The 26,857-nt window shown below is 45.4% G+C and overlaps 1 protein-coding gene across 4 annotated transcripts in view; it reads right to left on the reverse strand.

Moving 5' to 3' along the window:
- Positions 1-26,857, reverse strand: part of NUP50 (nucleoporin 50) — a 353,557-nt gene that overhangs the window by 21,522 nt on the left and 305,178 nt on the right. For all 4 annotated transcript variants that reach the window (XM_030214692.1, XM_030214690.1, XM_030214691.1 and 1 more), the window contains 2 exons: positions 18,852-18,936; positions 14,540-14,658 (listed from right to left, as the gene is read on the reverse strand). In XM_030214692.1, coding sequence (XP_030070552.1) covers positions 14,540-14,658; positions 18,852-18,936 — 204 coding nt within the window. The remainder of the gene's footprint in view (positions 1-14,539; positions 14,659-18,851; positions 18,937-26,857) is intronic.

Raw genomic sequence — 26,857 nt, forward strand, 5'->3', positions numbered from 1 at the left:
CCACAGGAAAGACTTCCACTCTCCCTTACTTATGATACCTGCTGACAAATCTACTTGGACATTCAGCACTCCTGCAACATGAACCACAGAAAGACAAAAACACGCATCCCTCTGAGCATTGCTACAGTTTTTGTGTTACTCCAGTGTTTCCCAAACTGAGCGCCGCGTCACATCTTGACCTCCCTCCCGCCACCACAATCCAGCATAGCTCCCTACTTCCCTTCTGTAGGTCCGGAATCTGCCGTTTCCTGCTTCTTCCCTCGCTGCCGCTGCAGTGGCTGGCAGCTTACATTTTGGGGCTGTCTGGATTCACACAGGCACTGTGGAGACTTCCCTCTGCTGCGCCAAGCCCTCACAACAGGAAGTTTGCATCAGAAAGGGCTGGACACGGGCAGATGGGAAGACCCCCGGAGTGCCATCACTGATGGTCCGAAAATGTAAGCTGCAAGCCTGCAGCGGTGGAGGAAGAGGAGAAGGAGCGCAGTGATTCCTGGACCTGCAGGAAGGAAGGTAGCTAGCGATGCTGAATTTGGGGAAGGCAGAGGTGTTCTAGATTTATGGGAGCAGAGGGGTTGCAGGGAATGGTGTGCTGGACTTTCTGGGAAGAGAGGGCTGCAGGGAAAGGGAAACCTATGTGGCTGGGGGATGCAGAGACCCATGTGACCGGGGGGAGGGGGGGGGGAGTGCTGTGAAACACTGCTTGGAAACTAAGGGTGCCGTGAACCGAAAAAGTTTGGGAATCCCTGGTGTACTCTGTTTGCCATGAACCAAATGTCAAAGCAGCAGATGAATAGCTGAGTTCTACACAGTTCATGGACTATGATTTCTCTATCTGACCTTGTGGCCTTGAACATCTGTCCTTGACAGCAAGCTCCCTATCCAAACACAGCTGATCTCTCTTCCTACTAGGGCTGCACATTTAACGCGTTAATTAATGCATTAAGTGTTTAACGCACATTAAAATTAACATGTTAATAATTCTCTCCCCCTTTCTGCTGGCACCTCTTGCAGCTCCTTGTGACTCTGGGCAAGTCACTTAACCCTTCATTGCCCCAGGTACAAAATAAGTACCTGTATATGGTGTGTAAGCTGCTTTGAATGTACCCCCCCCCCCCCCCCCCCCACAAACTAAAACACAAATCCACAGAAAGGCGATATATCAAGTTCCATTTCCCTCCCCCCCTTCTCCTCTGCAGCTTTTTCTCCCTGCTCCCTACGGCTCTGGGCTTTAAGCTGCAGCAAAAGCACCCTGCATCTCACCCAGCCCAAAGCCTCTAACAGAAAGTTCTGTCAGAGGACATGAAACTTCCTGTTTACAGAGGCTTTGGGCTGGGTGAGATACAGAGTGCTTTCACTGCAGCATCAAGCCCAGGGCTGTGAGGAGCAGAAGGGAGGAATGTAGAAGAGAGGGGGCTGCCAGAGCACTGAAGAAGAGGAGGTGCTGGCAGAGAGAGAGAGATATGGACCCACAGGAGAGGGGGCGGCAGCAGCGGGAGAGGAGGAAAGAAAAATGCAGGAGGGCCGAGAGATGAGGTGCTGGGAGAGAGGAAAAAAATAAAAAGGAAGTGAGACAGATGTGGACCATTGGCGGGGGGAGGGGTGTTAAGAGGGACAGATGTTACAAGTAGGGGATGAAGTATCAAAGAACGGAGATGGTACCCATAGAAGGGAGGGGAGGAAAAAAAGAAGGGGAAAATGGATGGAGGACAGGGGAAGGGAAGGGAAGGGAGGAGAGGGATATGGGAGGAGATGGTGCCCGCCTCCTCTGACAGAACTTCCTGTTACAAAGAGAGGCTTGGGGCCAGGTGAGAAACAGCATGCTTTCACTGCAGTATCAAGCCCAGGGCCGTAAGGAGCAGAGGGGAGGGGGCTGCCAGCGCCCTGGAGAAGCAAAGAGGAGGTGCGGAAAGATAGACCACGGGGGGGGGGGGGGGGGGGGTGGGGCAACAGCGGGAGACGGAAAGAGAAATGAAGGGGGGGAAGTCAGAGTTGTGGGGACAGGAGGGTGCTGGAGTGGCAATAAGAGGTGCCGGGAGAAAGAGAGACAGATGTGGACCATGGGGGGGGGGGGAGGTGTTTAGAGGGACAGATGCTAGAAATAGGGGATGAAGAATCAAAGAAGGGAGATGGTACTCATAGAAGGAAGAAGAAAAAGAAGGGGAAAATGGTGATCATGGATGGAGGCCAGTGTAAGGGAACGGAGGAGAGGGAAATGGTGCCCGCCTCCTCTGACAGAACTTCATGTTACAAAGAGAGACTTGGGGTCAGGTGAGAAACAGTGTGCTTTCACTGCAGCATCAAGGTCGAAGGCTGCTTGGAACAGGGAGAAGGAGAACACAGAGAAGAGTGCTAGGAGATGTAAGAAGAGGTGCTAGGAGAAAAATAAAAAGGGGAGAGAGAAAGATGCAGACCGTGGGAAAGAGGGTGGGGGGGAGGAAGTAGAGGGTTTTTGAGGAGCATATGCTGGAAATAGGGGATGGAAGAATCAAAGAATGGAGAGGTGGCCATAAAGGGAGAGGAGTAACGAAGAGAAATGTACAAAATTAGATTCTAATTTCCCTGGGGACAAGTAGAGGAGTGTGGTAGTCGTGTTAGGTCCACTCTAAGGTTATCAATAGAATCAAACAAAATAAAACATGGAAAAGAAAATAAGATGATACCTTTTTTTATTGGACATAACACAGTACAAGGAGAAAAAATCCACAGACAGAATTCCCCTTGTAGTGACATACAATCCAGAGTCTGGAAAAACTGAGGAAAATCATAAGAGATCTACAACCTATACTCCAGGAGGATGAATTACTGAAAGAGATATTTCCCATCCCCACCAGTACTGGCCTTCTGACAACCACCCAACTTAAAACACAAGCTAATCAGAAGTAAACTTCCATTCACAGACTGAAAAGGAACAGAAGGGCACACTTCCCTGTAATTTATCCAGTTGCAAACTATGGCCAAAATATTTCACAGGACCCCACAGTTACCCACAAAGGAAAGATATTCACATAAAGGGATCTTTCACTTGCTCATCTTCCCAATGTGGTATATATCATTCAGTGTAAAAATGTAACGAAGGATGCTATATTGGAGAAACAGGCCAGATGCTTAAGACAAGATTCAATTTACATAGACATCACATGAACAATACAGCCAGTAGGGCCCCCACCCCCGGTGGGACAGCACTTCACAGAACCAGGACACTGTACCAGTGATTTCACAGTGAGAATACTGAAAGGTAACTTTAAACCATACAAGAACGTAAGACCTTTGAAGTCAGAATGATTGAATATTTTAACACCCAACAGAAAGGACTTAACAAGGACCTGGGGTTCCTAGCCCATTATAAACCATAAAGCTGTATGTCTCTGTTGATCACCCCACCCCTCACCTATCCACACCCATCCTGTTAGAAATATCAATGATTATGCTTTGATGTCCCCATGCATACCTCCGACCCACCCCCATCCTCCCACCCTGTCAGACTGTCATAGTAATGCTTGAATGTTTTCACTTATATACACTGTCAGCTAGCACATTTGCTTATTTCCGATCTGAGGAAGAAGGGCAACCTTCGAAAACTAATCAAGAAATGTATTAAGTTATGTCCAATAAAAAAGGTATCATCTTATTTTCTTTTCCATGTTTTATTTTGTTTGATTTCTACTGATAACCTGGGGACAAGGAAATACCTAGTGTACCTAAATGTAGCTCACTACCGCTACTACTGAGAAATGATGCTAGCTAAATCCAGAAGAAAAAATATTGAAGTCACTTTTGCACGTCTATTGCGCTTTTAAGGAAACTGGAATCAAAGTTATTGGTTGAATGTTTAGGATCAATTAAAAAAAAAAAAGATGTAAAAAAAACTGTGTACACATGCTAAATTTATTTCAACTCTTACATCTGAATCATGCGATTAATTGTGCGATTAAATTTTTTGCTAGATCTGCAGCCCTAGTTCCTACCAATATTCAGTTGGGAGTCTGAAGGTTGACTCCTCAAAGTATTAAGCGTCATCTCTCCTCCTCCCAGAACCTGGAAGTGATGTCACCACAGTGACACAAAGTCCATCCTAACTCCTTTGTGCATGCACTTTGGTCAGTCCCTTAAGTGTCTGCTCTCTGGACTCCTTTTTGCTACTCAACTTTACTGGTGTCAAACATGTCTTCCCTTCTGGGATCCCCATCTTGTGGGGGTCACAGACCTGTTTCGCCACTATACTTCACCTAAATTGCTCTCAACATGCCAACATCACGAACTATACACTATATTTTCAGTACAGGGTCCTGAACTCTGGAACTCTTGCTACACACCTAACCGGACCTCCTCCTTAACAGCAATTCAAATCCAACCTTAAAAAAAAAAACTTTCCTGTTCCAAGATGCTTATCTAATGTCAAGACTAGTTACTCTTTTCCACCTTCCCCATCAGACCAGGCGGACCTATAGCAGAGTCTTGAAACAGGGCAGCCATGCTTTTTGTTCCCCCCACCGCCCTATCAAAGATTGTAGTTCTCCTTTCTTACCTCATCGTATGTTGTCTAGTCCAATAGTTCGTCCCTCCTTATTGTAGAACGTATGCCACCCAGACAGTACCCACCACCTTAGAGAACAGGACATTTTTAAGCCACATTGAGGCTGCAAATAGGTGGGAAAATGTGGGATACAAGTGAAATAAATAAATAATAAACTTGGAACTTCTCAGCGGTCACAGGTAAGGTGCCTGTACCCAGTAACCGCTGTTCATCCCTCCCACATCTTTCCTAGCATCTCAAAGTTGGCATTCTTAATGTCTGCTCTTTGTGCCATAAGGAATCTTGGTCAAGGATCTCACTCTCCTCCACTCCTTCAACTCCTTTGTTAATGGAGATGTGGCTTGTCAATTCTGATCTTTCTTACCTGACACACGTGGCCCCGCCTAGATACTCTACATTATACCTGAGCTGTCCCCATAAAAGAAGGGGGACAGCAATTCTGTTCTCTTCTTGTCTTACTGTGACCTTCTCCCTTCAACCCCAATACAAATATATTTTGTTTCGACTAATGTCACCTCTGTCATCTCTTTTGTACTTACCTCCCCCAGTCACTAACATCATTCCACTCCCTTCAAACAGCCCTCTCTCAATTCAATCCGACTTCCTCTGACCTATTTATTCTAGGCGATCTCAACAATCACCTCGACGATCCCCCTCCCTCTTATTGGTCGGATTTCGATGCCCTTCTACAGGACCTTTCCTTAGATCAGCACATACTGTTCTCCACTCATCAAGCAGGTCATATACTAGATATTGCTACAACTACAGTTGAAGATTAGACTTCAGTTATATCTGCTCAGCCTCTTTGGCCATGAACAGACCATGCCCACTTTAGTTTGATTACCTCCTTCCCCACTAGGCTTCTTCCACTGGGTCATACTCCCAGGACTCTCAACACCTTACCCCAGAGTCTCTTGAGGCTGCTCTGGCTTTGTCTCCTATCAGTTTTCAGGTTGTAGATATGGACAGTCAATCTTCTCTCTGGAACGCCAAATTAGCTACTGCTGATAAAACTCTAGTGCCTCTGGTAACGCATCCCGCTCAGGCCTCCCCCCATGCAGTCACGACCCTTGGTTTGGCCTTGATCTCCCTGTTGCTAAAGCACAACTCTGACACATTGAACACCTATGGAGAAAACGGACTCCCTTTATCTCCCGTACATACAGATTGCAGATCTACTCTTATAAATAAGTTTGCAAGGCTAAAAGAAACTATTACTCAGCCCAGATAGACCAAGCTCCCTCATTCCAGGAAGGTGTTAACAGATCTTCAAATCGCCCTTCTTTTGCTCAGACAATTTTCTCCCTACTGCAGAGAACCTGGCTACAGCCTTCGTTGACAAACTTTCTACATCAGACACCCCTGCACTCAGTCCATGTTTACCCTTTAATCCTCCCCCTTGACTAATGTTCTGCATTCTTTTAGTTTCCCCTACAACCACCTATGACTTTGAAGGCCCTGCAGTCTGTCAAACACTACTGTTCCATCGGAACCCTTATCCCCTTGTCTTTATTTGCTGGTTCCAAACAATACTTCTCCCTTAACTCCAAATCCATGATAGTTCAGAGTCTTACTACTGGCATTTTCCCTGACCAGTGGAAACAGGTCTCCATTTTTTCCCCAAGACAAAACATCCCAAAAGTGACGTCTCCTTGTACTATCGTCCCATTGCCTAGGATCCCTTTGAACCAAAATCATAGATCAAATCATTGTGACTCAACTGGAAGATCATCTGGATGACACAGATTCCCTGCACCCTTACCAGACTATATTCCCCCAAGTCACACAGTACTGAAACAGTCCTTTTGGGAATTACCACTTATATCTACCATGCACTAGAATATACAGAAAAGAAGTTGCCTAGCCATGGTTCCACTCTTATCTTTCAGATATAGTGTTACGCCAATGAACTGAATTACATGTATCTAGATCTTACTCTCCTCTCTGGCGTTCCCTAAGTGTCCCTTCTGGCACCAACTCTTTTCAATATTTTGTCACCCCCTTTAACTAAGTCCCCTTCTAAAGAATTTTGCTTAATAGAAATAGTCTCTAAGTTTTCTTTCAGTTCTCTTATTTGCTTCACATTATTCATGTGACAGATAAAAATGCGGGTACTTATCTTGTGCAGTACTTAAAGAGCAGACCATACTTCAAGAGCAGACCATATAGAGTACAAAGTTATTTCTTGGGGCTTCACCAAAGGTTGTAAAACCAGGGCGGAGAGTAAGGATTCCTCCCCGGTATCAGCTATCCGGGTCCCTTCTTTTGGTGATTCGTCTCCCGCCATGGCTGGCAAGGATTTCCCTTCCACCAAGTTGACCACTTCCTGCAACGGGGTCTGCCACCCCTTCGAGTCGCTTTCTCCTGCACTCGGTACTCCGGCTCCGTCTAGGAGTGGCGGCGGAGGGGTAGCCAGTCCCAATGGGCTAAGCGAAAGTTCGCTCTCCAGACCGGGACTCTTCCCCGCCTTGGTCACGGATTCACCCGATGGTGTGGACACAAAAAAACGAGGTAATGGAGGTTTGCTGTGACGAAAGGGATTCCAGCCTGGGGAGAGGAGGTCCCTTCGGCTTGCCCTTTCCTTTCGGCATGCTCGAGATAGGAAAAGGTACTTTGAGTTTTTTCTGAGGAGGAGCGTTCCACTCCTACGTCCTACTCAGTCGCCATCTTGGATTCCCAAAGTGCAATGAATTTAAAGTGCAATGAATATGTGTACCTGAAAGAGTTAACCAGTGAACTAAGGAGTTGTGATGAGGCAACTACAATCTGAAAGTCATTTGTTCATATTGTGACATCTAGTAGTAGTAGTATAGATTTTATTTTCAGTACAGCAGTAACTAATTCCTATTGCACCGAAATATGGTAACATTTAAAAGCCTTAGGAGATACAAGGACTTAAGATGGCCGACAAGTAAGGAGCTCCCAGAACGAGCTCCTGAGGTCCCTAACAAGTAAGGAGCTCCCGGAACGAGCTCCTGAGGTCCCTAACAAACAGACCACCTGGGCCGTCCCCAACCGGACCGGGAAGGAGCCAGACCAGAGCTGAATCCTGTGGAGTCGGCCGATCTAATCAAGACCCAGGATTCAGAGGGCTAGCGGCGAGTTCGGACGAAATACCCAGGCCTCGCGGCCCACCCACCCGCTGACGACCGAGACCTGTAGTGGGCAGACTCATCGGGCCATCCAGGTGTCAGCAAACACCCCTGACCGAACCGGAAAGGTTCGGACAAGACCAGACCGAGACCAAGACCATCAATCCAAACTACCAGACTTACCGACTCAGGGAATCTGACCCGGAAACGCCAAGATCCAACCTCCTGGACCGCGGCTGTCTTAACGGCCCCGGACGCTGGAAAGAACTGCGGCCGAGTGTAAAAACTACAGTGCTTGACCCATCGGGGCCCAAGAGTGAACAGGGGTGCAGTAATTGATCGGGACCTGCAACGGTTCTGCCTGACGTGTGCTGAGAGGCCAGGATAGAGCGACCTCCTGACTCGGGCACGCCGCGGGACGCCAGGCCACGAGGAATCCGGGCGAACAAGAAAGAAAAGAACTAGAGAGGCACCAACCATCGAGGCGAGAGCCGCAACCACCCCTGGACCGTCCACCGACCAGCTGGCGCGAAATATCAGGGAGACGGGACAAGGAAGCCAGCGACGGGATGATATTTGGGACGACTAAGGGTTGCATCCTCGGACCTCCGACGGCGGTCCTTCAGCGACGGCGTGGATGGCATCTGGAGCCATTACTGCCAAAACCCGATCCCGCGGCAAGTAGAAATAAAAACAACAAATAGGAAATAAACTGGTTATTTGCCACTGCGGCTACTACCACCACCATTACCCCTCCCGGATCCGAGCTCTTGCTTGAATCTACCCAAGGTTATTTTCCACTGCTGCTATTGCCTTTACTTTTACAGTCCTGAACTCCTGTTAATACCTAATTTAAACAAGCTGATTGCTCTATCCAGAAGTTATGCTTCTGCATGCTGATAGACTCCTTTCAAATGTTATAATTACTCTAAATGCTTCATCTAAATGCTTCAATCGCTAATATGATTCATAGTGTGTCTGAAGGACTCTCTTTAAATGACTGCTCTATCCAGAAGTTATGCTTCTGCATGCTGAAAGACTCCTTTCAAATGTTATAATTACTCTAAATGCTTCATCTAAATGCTTCAATCGCTAATAGGCTTCATAGCGTGTCTGAAGGAGTCTCTTTAAATGACAAAATGCGTTATATACTTTAGATGCTTGCTGCATGCTGAAAGACTCTCTTCTAATATTCTAAATGCTTCATCTAATTGCTTTAATTGTTTATAGGCTTATAGCGCGCTTGAAAAACTCCCTGTAAATGCTACAGATATCACCAATACTGACCAACACCTCCACAAACACAACTGATAACACCAACACTACCCACGAACACCGTCCACATAAACCCAACATGAACACTAATAATTTACTGATAATAATCTCATTCCCATAATCCATTACGCATGGACCACCCCCAACATCTACAGTAATCCAACCACAACACACCAACTATATATACAACCTATTAATAACTCACCAAACCAAAAAAACAATAACCAACCAAAAGGCAACGTCTCCACATACGAACACCACCAACAGAAAGAGAAGAAAACCAACAACAACAAACCCAACCACCGAGGAAACAGACAATTAACAAAAATAAACACATCGAACCTCCCCACAGAACCATACCGCTCAATCCGAATAGGATACATCAACGCTAGATCAGCAGTAAGCAATTCCGTAGACATACTAGACTGGACTACCACAGAGAAACTAGACCTTCTATTTATCACGGAAACATGGCCCCACAGACCCCGCCATCAAAGAGACATGCCCACCAGAATACAAAATCACCCACTGGACAAGAAATGGAAAAAGAGGTGGCAGAATAGCCATAATTTACAAATCCGAGTTCACCATCACAACTACTGGTGAATCCACCTCACCACAACTCGAAAACGCCTCAACAAGAATCAATCATCCGAACCTACAAGGACACCTCAATACAATATTATTTTACAGACCACCAGGAAAATGGAAAGACTCCCAAGCGCAACTCATGGACTTCATCTCGAACACATGTGTCTCGGCCTCCAATATCCTCATTATAGGAGACATCAACCTACATCTTGAAGACGACACCTCAAAAAACACACTAGAATGCAAAGAATTCCTGAAACTCTGGGACTTACACGCCCCAAATACCCAACCAACACACGAAAAAGGACACACACTAGACATCATTACACACAAATTCGACCCAGACTCAACTATCCTACTTACAGACACAAGATGGACACCCACACCATGGACAGACCACTATAAAGCACGTCTCCCTCCTCTGGCGAAAAACACACAGAAACGCAGTCAACAAAAACGAACGAACAACATACACCACGAGAGGAAAAATAGACCCTACAACATTCTGGCAACAGGTCTACCAAAATGAATGGCCAGCAAAAACAGACACCGTACAATTCCTCCAAGAATGGGATAACATATGTAAGACAATATTAGACACAATTGCCCCAATCCAAACCAAAACATCGCACAGGAAAAAATCAAATCCATGGTTCACCGAAGAGCTGAAAGAACTCAAAACGCAAGTCAGAAAGCTAGAACGCGCTTGGAACAAAAAAAAAAAGATGAACACACACTGAATGCATGGAAATCACTTCGGAGGAAATACAAATACACCATAAAACAGACTAAAAGACTACACTATAAAACTATGATTGGACCAAACTACAAAGACACGCACAAACTCTTCCACCTTGTAAATAAGCTGCTAGACACTACACCTGTTACAAATAGCAAAGAAATACCAGGGGTCGACGACCTCGTGAAATACTTCAAGGAGAAAATCATACAACTACGACTTAGAATACCTACCAGCCCTACTGAATACACCACATTCCTGAACTGTCTAGACCCAGAAGACGGAATACACCCAGCAGACAGGATCTGGACCGAATTCGAAGTACTGTCAGAAGACCTTATCTTTAAAACGCTTAAAAGATTCGCCAAATCCCAATGCAAACTAGACACCTGCCCAAGCAACCTCATGAAATCAGCTCCTCAACAATTCATAGTAGACTTAACGAACCACCTGAATTTCATGCTACAAAACGGACTTTTCCCAAAGGAAAAAGGAAAAATCTTACTCACCCCAATACCCAAAGAAAAACGCTAGTGAAATAACCAACTACAGACCAGTTGCATCTATACCACTAATAACCAAAATAACAGAAGGAGTGGTAACCCAACAACTCACAAGTTATCTTGACAAGTTCTCAATACTGCATGACGCCCAATCAGGATTCCGTTCGAATCACAGCACAGAAACAGTATTAACTACCCTACTGACCAAATTTAAGCAACGGATCGTAACCGGCTCCAATATACTCCTCCTACAATTTGACATGTCAAGTGCCTTTGACATGGTTGACCACGGAATCCTATTACACATTCTTGAATATTTCGGCATCGGAGGCAATGTCCTAAATTGGTTCAAGGGGTTCTTAACCTCACGCTCATACCAAGTCACATCAAATTCAACCACATCTGCCGCATGGACACCTGAGTGCGGAGTACCGCAGGGATCTCCTCTCTCACCAACAATTTTCAACCTACTGATGACCCCACTGGCAAAACTTCTATCAAACCATAACCTTAACCCTTACATATATGCCGATGATGTAACGATATATATTCCTTTTAAACAAGACATCAATGAAATCTCCAACGAAATCAACAAAGTCTACACATCATGAACACCTGGGCAGATGCATTCCGACTGAAATTGAACGCAGAAAAAACTCAATGCCTCATACTAACCTCCCAATACAACACAACCAAATTTACCGCTATCAACACACCTAAACTGAACTTGCCAATATCAGAAAATTTAAAAATCCTTGGAGTCACAATCGACCGCCATTTTACACTTGAGACTCACGCGAACAACACAACAAAAAAGATGTTCTTCTCAATGTGGCAACTGAAAAGAATAAACCATTCTTTCCAAGATCAGTCTTCCGCAACCTAGTACAATCACTCGTACTCAGCCATCTGGACTACTGCAACTTATTATACGCAGGCTGCAAAGAACAAATAATGAGAAAACTTCAAACAGCCCAGAATACAGCAGCCAGACTCATCTTCGGAAAACCAAAATACAAAAGCGCAGCACCCTTACGTGAGAAACTACACTGGCTCCCACTCAAGGAACGTATCACCTTTAAATTATGCACGTTGGTTCACAAAATCATTCACGGTGAAGCCCCTGCATACATGTCCGACTTAATAGACCTGCCACCCAGAAACGCCAAAAAATCATCCAGAACTTTCCTCAACCTTCACTTCCCTAAGTGCAAAGGCATAAAGTATAAAGTACTACATGCATCAACCTTCTCCTACACGAGCACGCAACTCTGGAACGCACTACCACGCAACCTGAAAACGATCTATGAATTAACCGACTTCCGCAAATGACTGAAGACCTATCTCTTTGAAAAAACATACTGCAAGGATCAAAACACATAAATCCCATAAACACCATAATAATGCCTCAAGACATTACCTCACGTACTCCATTTCCCCATACTCTCTCCCATTCAATAATCCACCCACAGATAAAAACTGTTATAGCCCATCACTCTCTTGCTATTATTCGATCACCCTAGTAATCCCCCAACGTCATATCCTATAGTTTCTACGCCCCAAAGATGATTGACCTGACTCTGTCTTCTTTAACTATTCACAATGTAACCCATAATCGTAATGTAACAAACTGTATTTCCATCATTTACAATGTATTGTAAGCCACACTGAGCCCGCAAATAGGTGGGAAAATGTGGGATACAAATGCAATTAAATAAATAAATAAAATAAATACATTTGTGACTTCACCAAGAATAAAAACAAATACAGTGATTACAGTGCATTTAATTTTACTGAGGACTAAAATTTCACAAAAGGAGTCAATATCTTCCAAAAAAGGTTGGGGGAAAAGTCTCACAAAACAGGAAAGAAAGCAGTGTTTTTCTGGTATTCTGTTTTTTAGAAAGACCCTGATATGAAGCATCAAAATGTGTCATGAACAACCATGGTTTTCTGTTCAGTGCGTCTCCACAGCTTATAATTATGTGCTAGCTCATACATACCTGGCCAATCCGTATTTCAATGAATGCTTACGTAAAGTGAAGCTGACAACCTCTACATCAGTGGCACCCCACTGGGCCCATGGGCTAAAGTAGTTTGCCCAACCTTGGGATGTGTCCACTTGCGACATAGTAAAATATTTGTACCTAATTAGCTTGCACATATGATTTTGATATATTACAGAGATTCAGTGGATTTGAAATCAATTTCAGGGCTAAGATACGTTTGCATCCTATACACATGGATTTCTGATTGTACATAGCCCACATGCAGCTCATATACCTTGTGGCCAACTGCTGAAAATACCCCTGCTCTATATGGTAGTGAATTATACATCTTTCTAGAAATTTTAATGCATAATTACGTTCTGCAATTTCTTTACACATTCAAAATAAGAAAACACAGGGAATACAGGAGGTGCAAGTTTGTGTACCCTTTCAATGAAGACACTTTGCAACACCTCCTTTAACAGCAGTTTCCAAATATTTCTGTAGCCAGGTAATTTCTATTCTTGTTTTTGGAATTGCTCTCCCCGTATCTTCCTGGCAGAGTTTGTCTCACTCAAAAATATTCTTAGGTTGCCTTGCATGCATATTTCAGATTGCCCAACAGAAGGCCATTCCAAATCATCTTCCTTTCCTTAAAATAATTTATGGTTGATTTTGTGGTACATTTCAAATTCTTGTCATGCTGAAATATCTAACCTTTCCAGCTTCATTTTCCTCAGTTATGGGATTCTTCCTATCTGCACAATACTTGAGCCATTAGCTGCCATACAACTTCAAAGCATAACATATCCACCAGTATGTTTAACAGCTGGCAAGGTGTTTTTCTTTAAATATTTAATTTCTCCAAATATATTTTGTGTGGTTGAGATTGAGCAGTTCATTTTTCATTCAATCAGGTACTTTTTGGAACAACGTTTCAGGCTTAAAGACTTGCATACTTTCCTGAGGTCACAGAAAAGGTTTTCTTCTAAAACTCTCCCATGCAGACTATTGTGTAAAGAATGCTGTACTGTGGACAACTGCTCCATTGTAATCCAAACTTTTCAGTACGCCATTTGCAGTAATTCTGCATTTGTGGTGCACTCTTTTACAAATCTGACCAGTTTTGGGGAAATTCTATGAGACTTTTCTTGATCTTTCAGATTTTACATGGAAATATGGAAAGCAAAAGGTGACATTTCTTAGTTTCAGTTGAAATTGCTGGTTGGAAGCATTTACAGATTTTTTTTTATAGCCGTCCCCTCCTTTGAAGTATCTTAATTTTCAAATGTTCAGATAAATAGCTTATAGGAACACTAAGTTATTGAAAACAGAACAAGTTGAGAGGTTAGAAGATTCAGAATATTTGTACAACCATGGAATTGTCTTCACTTGACTAACAAAACCTAATCATTAAACCTTTTAGATTTCCAGTTTGCTAAAATCACCAGTAATTATGCATTAAAATTTGCTGAAAGATGTTGCCTTTATCTTTGAACCCTGTAGAGGCTTTCACACCTTCTGTCTATTTAAGGATTCATGGAACATACAATTTTATTTATTTATTGTATTTGTACCCCACATTATCCCACCTCTTTGCAGGCTCAATGTGGCTTACAGGGTGTTAATATGATATAGTCATTACATAATCTTAGATACAGTCGATAATAAGTTGAGGGTAAATGAGGATTTAGATGGAAAGGTGTTACCAGGGGATGGGGGATGCTTAAAGGTTTGTATACAATTGTGCCTAGTAATGCAGTTAGCGCATTAGTGAGGCTCAAACTCATTTTAAACATTCAAGAAAAAATACTTACCTAAATTTGTATCTGCCCGCACTAACAACTGAGTCTTTTTGTTTCCAACAGGTTTCAAGTGCAGCATACCTACTCCCTTCTCTTTAAATTCCTGATCTTTCTTGTAGAACAATTTGCACCTAGGCAAAAAAAACAAAACAAACAAATTCAATCAAACCTCTTCCCTTCTTCCCCGCCACCCATTGCAAAATACTATAGACCTACACTAAAATGACATTAAAAAAAAATAATAAACCCCTCACACAGTTCTCAATTTCCAAAGCAACATTCTAATATAATAATTTGCTTCTCCAATGTTCGAATGAGGCTACCTGCGACCGTAACCAACTCCTGACGTCACTGTCCAGCACTAGAACCCTGCTCGACTGACGTCAGGAGATGATAACACTACTAACAGGGAGGCGGGACATGCACGACCACAATAACAAAGACGTTGCTCTCGAGGAGCCCCTTAAGATCTTTACCGGACCAGTTGTTGTTAAACAAGCAGGGGGGCACCAGATCTCACCCTCTGTGTCAGGAAGCCATCCAGATGTGGCTTTGGGCACACCACCACAACATGTTTCTCCAGGCTACGTATCTGGCAAGCGTAAACAACAGTCTGGCCAACAGGTTGAGCAGGATCATGCAACCTCACGAGTGGTCACTGAACATGGACGTTGTCCGCAAGATCTTCCGAGCGTGGGGCACCCCCTCAGTAGGTCTTTATGCCACTTAGATCAATCACAAAGTCCCTCAATTCTTTTCCAGACTTCAGGCCCACGACAGGCCTTCTGTATGGCCTTCTGTATGCTTATCCTCCCATACCTCTAAGTAGGGAAGACTTTGCTGAAACTCAAGCAAGACCATGGAACCATGATTCTGATTGCGCCCTTTTGGCCCCGTCAGATCTGGTTCCCTCTTCTTCTGGAGTTGTCCTCTGAAGAACCGTGGAGATTGGAGTGTTTTCCAACCCTCATCACCCAGAACGAGGGATCGCTTCTACATCCCAACCTCCAGTCTCTGGCTCTCACGGCCTGGATGTTGAGAGCTTAGAAATTGCATCCTTGGGTCTTTCAGAGGGTGTTTCCTGAGTCTTGCTTCCAGGAAAGATTCCACAAAAAAGTGTTACTCTTTCAAACGGAGGAGGTTTGCCGTCTGGTGTGACAGCTAGGCCCTGGATCCTTTTTCTTGTCCTACACGGACGCTGCTTGAATACCTTCTACATTTATCAAGAGTCTGGTCTCAAGACCAACTCCATAAGGGTCCACCTTAGTGCAATCAGTGCTTACCATCAACGTGTAGAAGGTCAGCCTGTCTCTGGACAGCCTTTAGTAATTCGTTTCATGACAGGTTTGCTTTTGTCAAAGCCCCCAGTCAAACCTCCACCTGTGTCATGGGATCTCAATGTCGTTCTCACCCAGCTGATGAAAGCTCCCTTTTGAGCCACTGAATTCCTGCCATCTGAAGTACTTGACCTGGAAGGACATTTTCTGGGTGGCTGTTACTTCAGCTCGTAGAGCTTCAAGCTTTGGTAGTGCATGCACCTTATATCACGTTTCATCATAACAGAGTAGTCCTCCGCACTCACCCTAAGTTCTTGCCGAAGGTGGTGTCGGAGTTCCATCTGAACCAGTCAGTTGTCTTGCCAACATTTTTTCCCCGTCCACATACCCGCCCTGGTGAGGACAAGTTGCACACCTTGGATTGTAAGAGAGCATTGGCCTTTTACGTGGAGCAGACAACGCCCTATAGATGGTCTGTCCAGTTGTTTGTTTCTTTTCATCCCAACAGGAGGGGAGTCGCCATCGGGAAACGCACAATCTCCAATTGGCTAGCAGATTGCATTTCCTTCACTTATGCCCAAGCTGGGCTGACTCTAGAGGGCCATGTCACGGCTCATAATGTTAGAGCCATGGCTGCATCAGTGGCTCACTTGAAGTCAGTCTCTATTGAAGAGATTTGCAAAGCTGCAACGTGGTCTTCAGTCCACACATTCACATCTCACTACTGCCTTCCGCAGGATACCCAACGCAACAGTTGGTTTGGGCAGTCGGTGCTGCAGAATCTGTTCGGGGTTTAGAACAACTCCACCCTCCTAGGCTCATTTTTGTTCTGTTCCAGGGTGCACTCTCACATAGTTGTTTCTTTTCAGTTCAATCTTCTGAGGCTATGCTGCACTGGAGCCAGTCAAACGCCTGTCCCTTGCTTTTCCCTGGGGAGCCCTAGGGGCCTTAGGCGCATGGCGTTGACGGGAACGCACATGCTGGGGCTGAGCCTGAACCGGCTGGCAAGAAGCAGGAGTGTACCTACGCCTGTTATAAGAATAGGGAGCAATCCTCTTCCCTCCAAAAAACCTCCTAGAAGAGGAGGCAGTAGCAGAAGACGTCCGGCAGGAGAGAGAATCCATGGCATCATAATACTTTTTTTTTTTTAATCTGATTGACCATGTCCTCCACTTTTTCTCCAAAAAGATTATCCCCCCCCGCAAGGAACATCCGCCATTCGCTGCTGGGTCTTATGATCCAGGTCAGAGACACGCAGCCATGAGAGTCTACAAATCATTATACCTCGAGCAGCTGGCCAGGAATTTGCGACACACCTTCTGCTGCCTAACCACCTGGTGAAAAAGTTCAGCAAGCTCTGGAGGAAATGCTTCAACTAAACTGGACAGTTGCCTCGCTGAGTTCCGTAAGTGGATGCTCGTGTAGAGCTGGTAAGTCTGAATCTTCGTGGCGAGCATAGCGGTCTGATACGTTCTTCTCCCAAAAGAATCCAAGGTTCTAGACTCTCTGCTGGGGGGCGCCAAGGCATAGTCTCTAGTACTCTTGGCTCTTCTGAGAGCAGAGTCCACCACCATGGAATTGTGAGGAAGTTGGGCCTTCACCATTACAGGCTCTCAATGGACTCGACCCGGGGCAGCAAGCCTGCACCATGGACGGGGACCTCCTCACAGGTGATGGCCCAGATGCCGCTTCTGCTGTTGGTACGGAAGGCGCAAGCACCCCCGACACTGAGGCAGACTGGCGAAGTAACCCTTCCAGAAGCTCTGAAAGAAGGGCCCTGACGCGCTCATTGAGAGCTTCCATCGGTAAAGGCTGGGGGGCCGGTGCAGGAGTCGGTTGCAGAGTCTGAATGGGCTCGAGAGCCGGTATCAGGCTGCCAGATGACCGACGCATCAGCACCTCCTGAATGGAGGGTGAGTAGTCCTCCCGGCGCCGCTTCTCGGGTGCCTACTTCCTTGGTACCGTGCATAGGAGAACGATGACGGTGCTTCTTAGCCTTTGCTCGACACCTGTCATTGAGACTCCTTGGTACTGAAGAGGAGGACGTGGAACTTTCACGCCTCCTCGGGGCTGGGTCCGAAACAGGTCAGTCCCGGGGGACCTGCATAGCAGTAGGCCTCGAGATAGGTGGAGACTTACTCGATGCCTCGATGCTCCCAGCTCGATGCGGTCTTTCGGCAGCCATTACCTGGACTCCCAATGTCGATGCTTCCCTCGACATCGATGACACTGGTACCGATGTCGATGTCGACGTACTGGACCGATCTGAAAAAATTTTCTTACGCTGAGCCTCTCAAGCCACTTGGGTCTGTTTTTTCATCAATTTACACAGCTTACAAGCAGCTGGGAATGGTCGGGCCCAAGACACTGGAGACACCATGCGTGGAGGTCGGTACTGGAGATGGTCCGGTTGCACCGAGTACAATGCTTGAAGCCGCTGGGTGTCCTTGATGACATGGAGGGAAAAACAGCGGTCGCGAAATCAAAAGGCTCGATGGTGCCAAGAAAAAAGGGGCACAAAAAAGGAAAAGCAGCCTGACCGAGCAGCCCAAAAGGCGGCCGTGTCGAAAAAGAAGGAAACTTAAAAGGAGGCAAGAAAAACTAAGTAATACAAGGAAAAACAACTTTTTTTTTTTTTTTTTTTAATATTGGGAGCAAACAATCTGAAAGAGAAAAAGAAAAATATAGAAGTGATAAAACGCTAACTCTCGGGGTCTCCTGAGCCGAAAAAGAAAGCGGTGCAAAGACGTGTCTCCAACGCGGATCAAGAAAACTAAAGGAGACGTGTCGCAGGCGGGAACCTGCTCGCGCGGCGTCACACTCTGGAAAGTTCTTGTTTGTTTGTTTTTTAAATAAGTTCTGGGCTCCTGGGCCGTCGCGGACGACGACCCATAAGTGATAATATTCAGCCTGCTTGTCCTTGGAGAATTTTAGTTTGGCATGGAATTTTTCCAGGATTCGGAGGCTGCAGCAGCTTTTTATTTTAATATACTTTAAACCAAGTGTAATATTAAAAGCACTATATCTTATTCCAGATAATCACTCACTTCTTTGAGAAAAAGGCATCCTCTTCTTTTACTTCATTAACTACCACTTTTGGAGGTTCCTCACTTTCTTCATCTCCATCTATACCTGTAATTTGAAAAACAAAACAAAACAAATAAAACCCTCTATAAGTTATAAAATTAAATATTCAGCACAGACACACCTAATCAATGAACCTTATTTCTTCATGATTTCTGTCTATTCACTTCTACATTTCATGAAAATTTGGTAAGTTCAAAAACTTTCCCATAATCACAGAAATTTGTGATCTACTGGTATAAAGGTATTTCTGAAAAATATTTTGTTTAACATCTTTTGAGGAAAAAATAATTTAAAAAAGGAAAAAAAATGTACACAAAGGGACAATAAGCAGTCTGAATGACAAAGAAAGCAAAGTTACTCAAAAGACAGCAGGACACAGATTACCAGAGATGGGTGACGTCACCAGCGTTCTAAACCTTCTAGAAACTTTTGGTGAGGCCCAACTGTGCATCTTCCTGCCTGTCCACCTCGCATGGGACCTGCAATAGGATAAAAAGCAGAGAATTCAACTCCAAGGGGAGGTGGGAGGAATATGGTAATCTGTGTCCTGCTGTTCTTGGAGAACACTAGTGCTGTCTAATTCATGATTCAAATTGATTTGCCGATTTGATTTGCAAAAAAAAAAATAAAAAATCGGGAGTCCGATTCAAGACTTCCCCACCTCCCTTCCACTGTCACCCAAGCTGCTGCTTCCCTCAGCAGCAGTGCCAACAAGAGATGATAAACTCACCCTAGGGTCAGTCTGTATCTGCGCAGGCTGCCTGCTCTGCCCCGAACAGGAAGTGACATCAGGGGCTCAGGACTGGTAGCTGCGCCAACGGAGAGTCCAACCCCACGGCGAGTTTAGTTTCTTTTGACGCCGTGCTGCTCTAGAGAAGCAATAGCAGCGACAGATGTAAGGGTAGGAGGGAGCAAAGGAGGAGGCAGATGCTGAATTGGGTGGGGGGGGGGGGGTTAAAGAGATTGAACAGTGGCTGCATAGAAGAGGTGGGGGGAGAAAGAGGCAAAGGCTAGATGGAAAGGGGACAGAAAAAGAGGGCAGATGCTGGATTGGGGGATACAGGACTGAGGCTGGAAAGAGGGCAAAGGTTGGAAGGAAAGAGGACAGAGAAAGAGAGCAGACCACAGACAGAAGGGGGAGGGGAGGCCAAGATAGGAGGGAGATGCAGGTCCTGGGTATGGAATGACAAGAGGGGATCAGTGACAGGAGGAATAAGGGGAGAATCTGAACAGGAGAAGGGATATGGCCAGAAGTGTGATGCTGGACATGAGGGATGATAGTGACACAGAAAATGCTGGACAGAGCAAGAATAAAAATACAGAGGGGTGAAGATGCTCAACATGGAAGGAACTTGGTCGGTGACTCCTAACTTGGAACCTTGCATTACCTAACTATAGTTCAGGTTCTTTTTTCCCATACGCACCAATTTGCACTTGCTCACATTAAACTTCATCTGCCATTTAGACTCCCAGTCTCGTAAGGTCCTCTTGTAATTTTTCACAATCCTCTCGCGATATAACAACTTTGAATAACTTTTTTTGGCGTCAGAAAATTACCTCACTAATTACTCTCATCTCTAAATCATTTATAAATATGTTAAAAAGCAGCGGTCCCAGCACAGACCCCTGAGGAACCCCACTATCTACCCTTCTCCATTGAGAATACTGACCATTTAACCCTACTCTCTGTTTTCTATCCTTTAACCAGTTTTTAATCCACAATAGGACACTACCTCCTATCCCATGACTCAATTTCTTCCGGAGTCTTTCATGAGGCGGGAGGCACCGGAACAACCGCTCTGAGCTGCAGCAAGACTTGCAAGGACTACTCTACTGTCGCCCGTTTGACGGCAGTGCCGCATCGGGACTCCATAAAAGCGTCTCTCACCGGGGCACCGAATTCCAATCGGTAGCCTTCTCTGATCAGGTCCAGGACCCACTGATCCGAAGGAATCTTGGTCTACTCCTTGATGAAGAGGGAAAGACGACCCCCCTACTGCAGGAATCGACAAGTGGACTGGCGTCCCATCATTGTGGAGGACGCCCCTGAACTCCTGGCCGTTGGCCGGCTGCTGCAGAAGGTTTGTCTGAGCAAAAGAAGGTCCTCTGCTGAAAACGGGCACGTTGAGAAAATCCAGCAGAGCGCCCCGGGCGATACCTGTGAGCTTCACAAAAACGGGGCCTGGAAGAGGAGGGAAAAACAGGGCTTTTGGAAGACGGCCGCGGCCTATCCTCAGGTAACTGCTGGGACCTAGTCCCCTAGGTCTTTAACAATCTTCTCCAATTCCTCTCCAAATAACAGAAGGCCCCGAAAGGGTACTCTCACCAGCCTCTGCTTAGAGGCCATGTCAACCGCCCAATGCCGCAGCCAAAGAAGGCGGCGGGCAGCAACCGCCACAGACATCTGCTTAGCCAAAGCTCTGACCAGATCATAAAGGGCATCAGCCAAAAAAGACAAGGCAGACTCCATACGCGGGCCAACCTCAGAGAGGGAACCCACACTATCCTCGGGCAGATAACCCACCTGCTATAACCAGGAAAGACAGGCACGGGCCGCATAGGAACTGCAAATCACCGCCCTTAAGGAAAGGCCCGAGATTTCAAAGGACCGTTTCAACACAGATTCTAGCCGCTGGTCCTGCAAATCTTTAAAAGCAACCCCGCCCTCCACTGGGAGAGTGGTATTTTTAGTCACGGCCGTGACCAACGCATCCACTTTAGGCATCCCAAAGGGGCCAAGTGATCCTCACTCAGAGGGTAAAGCTGACCCATAGCCCTGGCTACCTTCAAAGGCCCATCAGGGTCAGACCATTGAGCTGAAATAAGCTCTTGGATGGAGTCATGCACAGGAAAAGCCCGAAAAGGCTTCTTAGTACTAGCCATCCTAGGATTAACGGAGGAGGCATCGCCCTCGGCCGGATCTTCAATAGAAAGGGCCTGTAAGGCATCAGAAATGAGAGCTGGCACTTCGCCGCAGTGGAAAATCCGTACCACTTTAGGACCATCCAAGTCCTGTGGCAAACAGGGACCCTCATCTGGATCATCCGTCCATGAGGGCCTACCAGACTCCTCAGACTCCCCCACAGCATGACCAGAGGGGGGAAAAGGGAGAAGCGCCACCCTCAGACGGGGAAGTTACCTGTCTACGTTTAGCGTCAGTCCAACTCTCGGGGGGGGGGGGGGGGGGGGGGAAGGAAACTCAGCAGCCAACACTGGACTAAAAAAACCTGGAGGAAATTCAGTCCGCAACGTAGTGTCAGACGCCTCCGGTAGAGTCCATTTTAACATAAAGGTCTTATGCATCTGCAGCACAAATTCAGGGGATAAAAAAAAAAAAACTCACCCTGGCCCTCCGCCCCCAAATTAGGAGAAGCGGAGGAAGGAGCTCCTCTAGCAGCCTCGGAACAAGGCATCCCCCTGCACTCAGACTCCTCCGCAACCGCGAGGGTCGAGTCACGTGGCGCTTCCAAAATGGCGCCTCCTGCCAGCTCCATCGAGCAAGAAGAATCACCGTTCGCCATGCCCGTACTAGCACGAGCGTCTAAGGAGCACATACTGCAAAGCTCCGCTGCTGACTTGCGTTTACCACAGCGAGAGCAGCGCTTAACGCCTTCAGCAGCCATCGCCCGACTGGACGGAAATATAGAAATAAAATGGGCCAAAACTTACCCTGCACCACTCTCACCTCAGAAGACCGAGTCAACGAGCTCCGGTCAAGCTGCACTGAACCAGAATCTCTAGGGAAAGCCTCAGAACAGCAACGCTGTAAAAGTGCGCCCTTTTTTTTTTTTTAACACTATGAGGCAAGTTGGAGGCAGGCAGCAACAGGGGAGATGGGGTAAGGCAGGGACAGGGAACAAAACCAAGTATGCCTTCAAAGTGGGCACCACCAGCCACATCATCCCCGCTCTACTGGCAAAGCACAGGAACCACCCCAGGCAGAAATCCAGGAGCTGATCAAGCGACATCCACACCTGCTGGGAGATAGAGAAATACTGAAAGCAGAAGGGGCTAGCCATCCAAGATCACTGTAGTTTTTCAGTGTTCTCTATCTCCACCTGCTGGTAGGCGGATATAACCCATCAGTTAATGGATTCATCTGCTGTTGATGACAAGGAAATCAGCATTACATGGGCTACCCTCCAATCTTCCGGTACCACGCTCGATTTTAAAGGTAATTTACATATTACTAATAGTTCTGCCAGCTCATTTTTCAATTCTATCAGTACTCTCGGATGAATACCATCTGGGCCAGAAGATTTGCTTATCTTCAATTTGTCAAATTGCCCCATTACATCCTCTAGGTTTATAGAGATTTCATTCAGTTTCTCAGACTAGTCAGCGCCGAATACCATTTCTGGCACCGGTATCACTCCCAAATCTTCCTCGGTGAAGACTGAAGCAAATAATTCATTTAATCTCTCTGCTATGGCTTTGTCTCAGTCATCTAGCAGTCCAACCAATTCTTTTGCCGGCTTCTTGCTTTTAATATACCTAAAAACATTCTGTGTTTTTTTGCTTCTAACACAATCTTTTTTTCAAAGTCCTTCTTTGCCTTTGACTTGACATTCCTTATGCTGTTTATTATTACTTTGTCAATTCCTTCTTCTGAAGGATTTTCTTTTAGCTCTAATAGCTTCCTTCACTTCACTATTTAACCATGCCAGCTGTCATTTGGTCTTCCTCCCTCCTTTTTTAATACACGGAATATATTTGGCCTGGGCTTAGAGGATGGTATTTTTGAACAGCATTCACGCCGTTCTTCTCATTTTATCAGTCTCCTTTTTGAAAGTTAAATGCTAATGTATTGGATGTCCTGTTTATACTTACTCCAAAGCTAATATCAAATCTGATCATATTATGATCACTGTTATCAAGTGGCCCCATCACCATTACCTCCCGCACCAGACCATGTGCTTCACCAAGGACTAGGTCTAGAATTTTTCCTTCTCTTGTCTGCTCCTGTACCAACTGTTCCATAAAGCAATCCTTGATTTCAGCAAGGAATTTTACCTCCCTAGCATGCCCCGATGTTACATTTACCCAGTCAATATTGGGGTAAGTAAAATCATCCATAATCATTATGTTGCCCAGTTTGTTAGCCTACCTAATTTCCGATAACATTTCTACATCCGTCTGTTCATCCTGGCCAGGCAGACGGTAGTACACTCCTATCACTATCCTTTTCCCCTTTACACATGGAATTTCAATCCATAGGTATTCCAAGATGTGTTGTTTCCTGTAGAATTTTCAATCTATTTGATTCAAGGCCTTCCTTAACATACAAAGCTACCCCTCCACCAATTCGATCGACCCTATCACTACGATATAATTTGTACCCCGTTATGACAGTGTCCCACTGGTTATCCTCCTTACACCAGGTCTCAGAGATGCCTATTATATCTAATTTTTCATTTAGTGCAATATATTCTAACTCCCTCATCTTATTTCTTAGGCTTCTGGCATTTGCACATAGACATTTCAAACTATGTTTGTTGTTCCTATTTACATCATGCTCAGTACTTGACTGTATTAAATTGCAATTTTTCGTCTGATTTTTATTTAAGGACACCTGATCTACTACGGTCTCTTTTGCAACCTCACTATCTTCCCTGTTTTGGTGATATCTTTAAAAGATACCTTTTCCGAACCATGCGCTTTTGAGCGACAATGGGTCTTCCCCCAGTCTCTAGTTTAAGAGCTGCTCTATCTCCTTTTTAAACGCCGATGCCAACAGCCTGGTCCCACCCTGGTTAAGGTGCAGCCCATCCTTTCAGAATAGGCTCCCCCTTCCCCAGAATGTTGCCAGTTCCTAACAATTCTAAAATCCTCCTCCCTGCACCATCGTCTCATCCATGCATTAAGACTCCAGAGCTCTGCCTGTCTCTTGGGCCCTGCATGTGTAACGGGTAGCACTTCAGAAAATGCTACCCTAGAGGTTCTGGATTTGAGCTTTCTACCTAAGAGCCTAAGTTTGGCTTACAGAACCTCTTTCCCACATTTTCCTATGTCACTGGTACCCACAAGTAACTATACACAGGAAGTCAAATACATTAGCGTTTAACTTCAAAAAAAAAAAAAGGAGACTATGATAAAATGAGAACAACGGTGGAACAAAAACTTAGGGGGACAACTGAGAGGGTAAAACTGTACAACAGGCATGGATGCTGTTCAAAAATACCAACCTTTTATTTATTTATTTTTGTTACATTTGTACCCCGCGCTTTCCCACTCATGGCAGGCTCAATGCGGTAGGCAATGGAGGGTTAAGTGACTTGCCCAGAGTCACAAGGAGCTGCCTGTGTTGGGAATCGAACTCAGTTCCTCAGTTCCCCAGGACCAAAGTCCACCACCCTAACCACTAGGCCACTCCTCCACTCCTCCTGGAGGCCCAGGCCAAACATATTCCACAAATTAGAAAAGAAAGACGGAAGTCCAAAAGACAGCCGGCCTGGTTGAAAAGTGAGGTGAAGGAAGCTATTAGGGCTAAAAGAAATGCCTTCAGAAAATGGAAGAAGGAACCATCTGAAAATAACAAGAAGCAGCATAAGGAGTGTCAAAGCAAATGCAAGGTGCAGATAAAGAAGGCCAAGAGGGATTACGAAAAAAAGATAGCATTAGAGGCAAAAAGCATAGTAAAAAAAATTTTCGGTATATTAAAAGCAGGAAGCCGGCAAAAGAATCGGTTGGGCCACTGGATGACCGAGGGGTAAAAGGGGCGATCAAGCAAGACAAAGACGTAGCGGAGAGACTGAATGAATTCTTTGCTTCGGTCTTCACCGAGGAAGATTTGGGTGGGATACCGTTGTCAGAAATGATATTTCAAGCGGACGAGTCGGAGAAACTTACTGACTTCATGGCAAACCTGGAGGACGTAATGGGGCAGTTCAGCAAACTGAAGAGTAGCAAATCTCCTGGACTGGATGGCATTCATCCTAGAGTACTGACAGAACTGAAAAATGAGCTTGCGGAGCTACTTCTAGTGACATGCAATTTATCCTTAAAATCGAGTGTGGTACCGGAAGATTGGAGGGTGGCCAATGTAACGCCCATTTTTAAAAAAGGTTCCAAGGGAGATCCGGGAAAATATAGACCGGTGAGTCTGACATCGGTGCCGGGGAAAATGGTAAAGGCTATCATTAAAAACAAAATTACAGAGCACATCCGAGGACGTGGATTACTGAGACCAAGTCAGCATGGCTTTTGTGTGGGGAAATCTTGCCTGACAAATTTACTTCAATTCTTTGAAGGAGTAAACAAACGTGGACAAAGGGTAGCCGGGTGATATTGTGTATCTGGATTTTCAAAAGGCGTTTGACAAGGTACCTCATGAAAGGCTACAGAGGAAATTGGAGGGTCATGGGATAGGAGGAAACGTCCTATTGTGGATTAAAAACTGGTTGGAGGATAGGAAACAGAGAGTGGGGTTAAATGGACAGTATTCACAATGGAGAAGGGTAGTTAGTGGGGTTCCTCAGGGGTCTGTGCTAGGACCGCTGCTTTTTAATATATTTATAAATGATTTAGAGATGGGAGTAACTAGCGAGGTAATTAAATTTGCTGATGACACAAAGTTATCCAAAGTCGTTAACTCGCGACAGGATTATGAAAAATTACAGAAGGACCTTAAGAGATTGGGAGACTGGGCGGCTAAATGGCAGATGACATTTAATGTGAGCAAGTGCAAGGTGATATGTGGGAAAAAAGAACCTGAATTATAGCTACGTCATGCAAGGTTCCACGTTAGGAGTTACAGACCAAGAAAGGGATCTGGGTGTCGTCGTCGATAATACACTGAAACCTTCTGCTCAGTGTGCTGCTGCGGCTCGGAAAGCGAATAGAATGTTGGGTATTATTAGGAAAGGTATGGAAAACAGGTGTAAGGATGTTATAATGCCGTTGTATCGCTCCATGGTGCGACCGCACCTTGAGTATTGTGTTCAATTCTGGTCGCCGCATCTCAAGA

The sequence above is a fragment of the Microcaecilia unicolor genome, chromosome 9 (genome assembly GCF_901765095.1).
Source record: "Microcaecilia unicolor chromosome 9, aMicUni1.1, whole genome shotgun sequence".
NCBI lineage: Eukaryota > Metazoa > Chordata > Amphibia > Gymnophiona > Siphonopidae > Microcaecilia > Microcaecilia unicolor.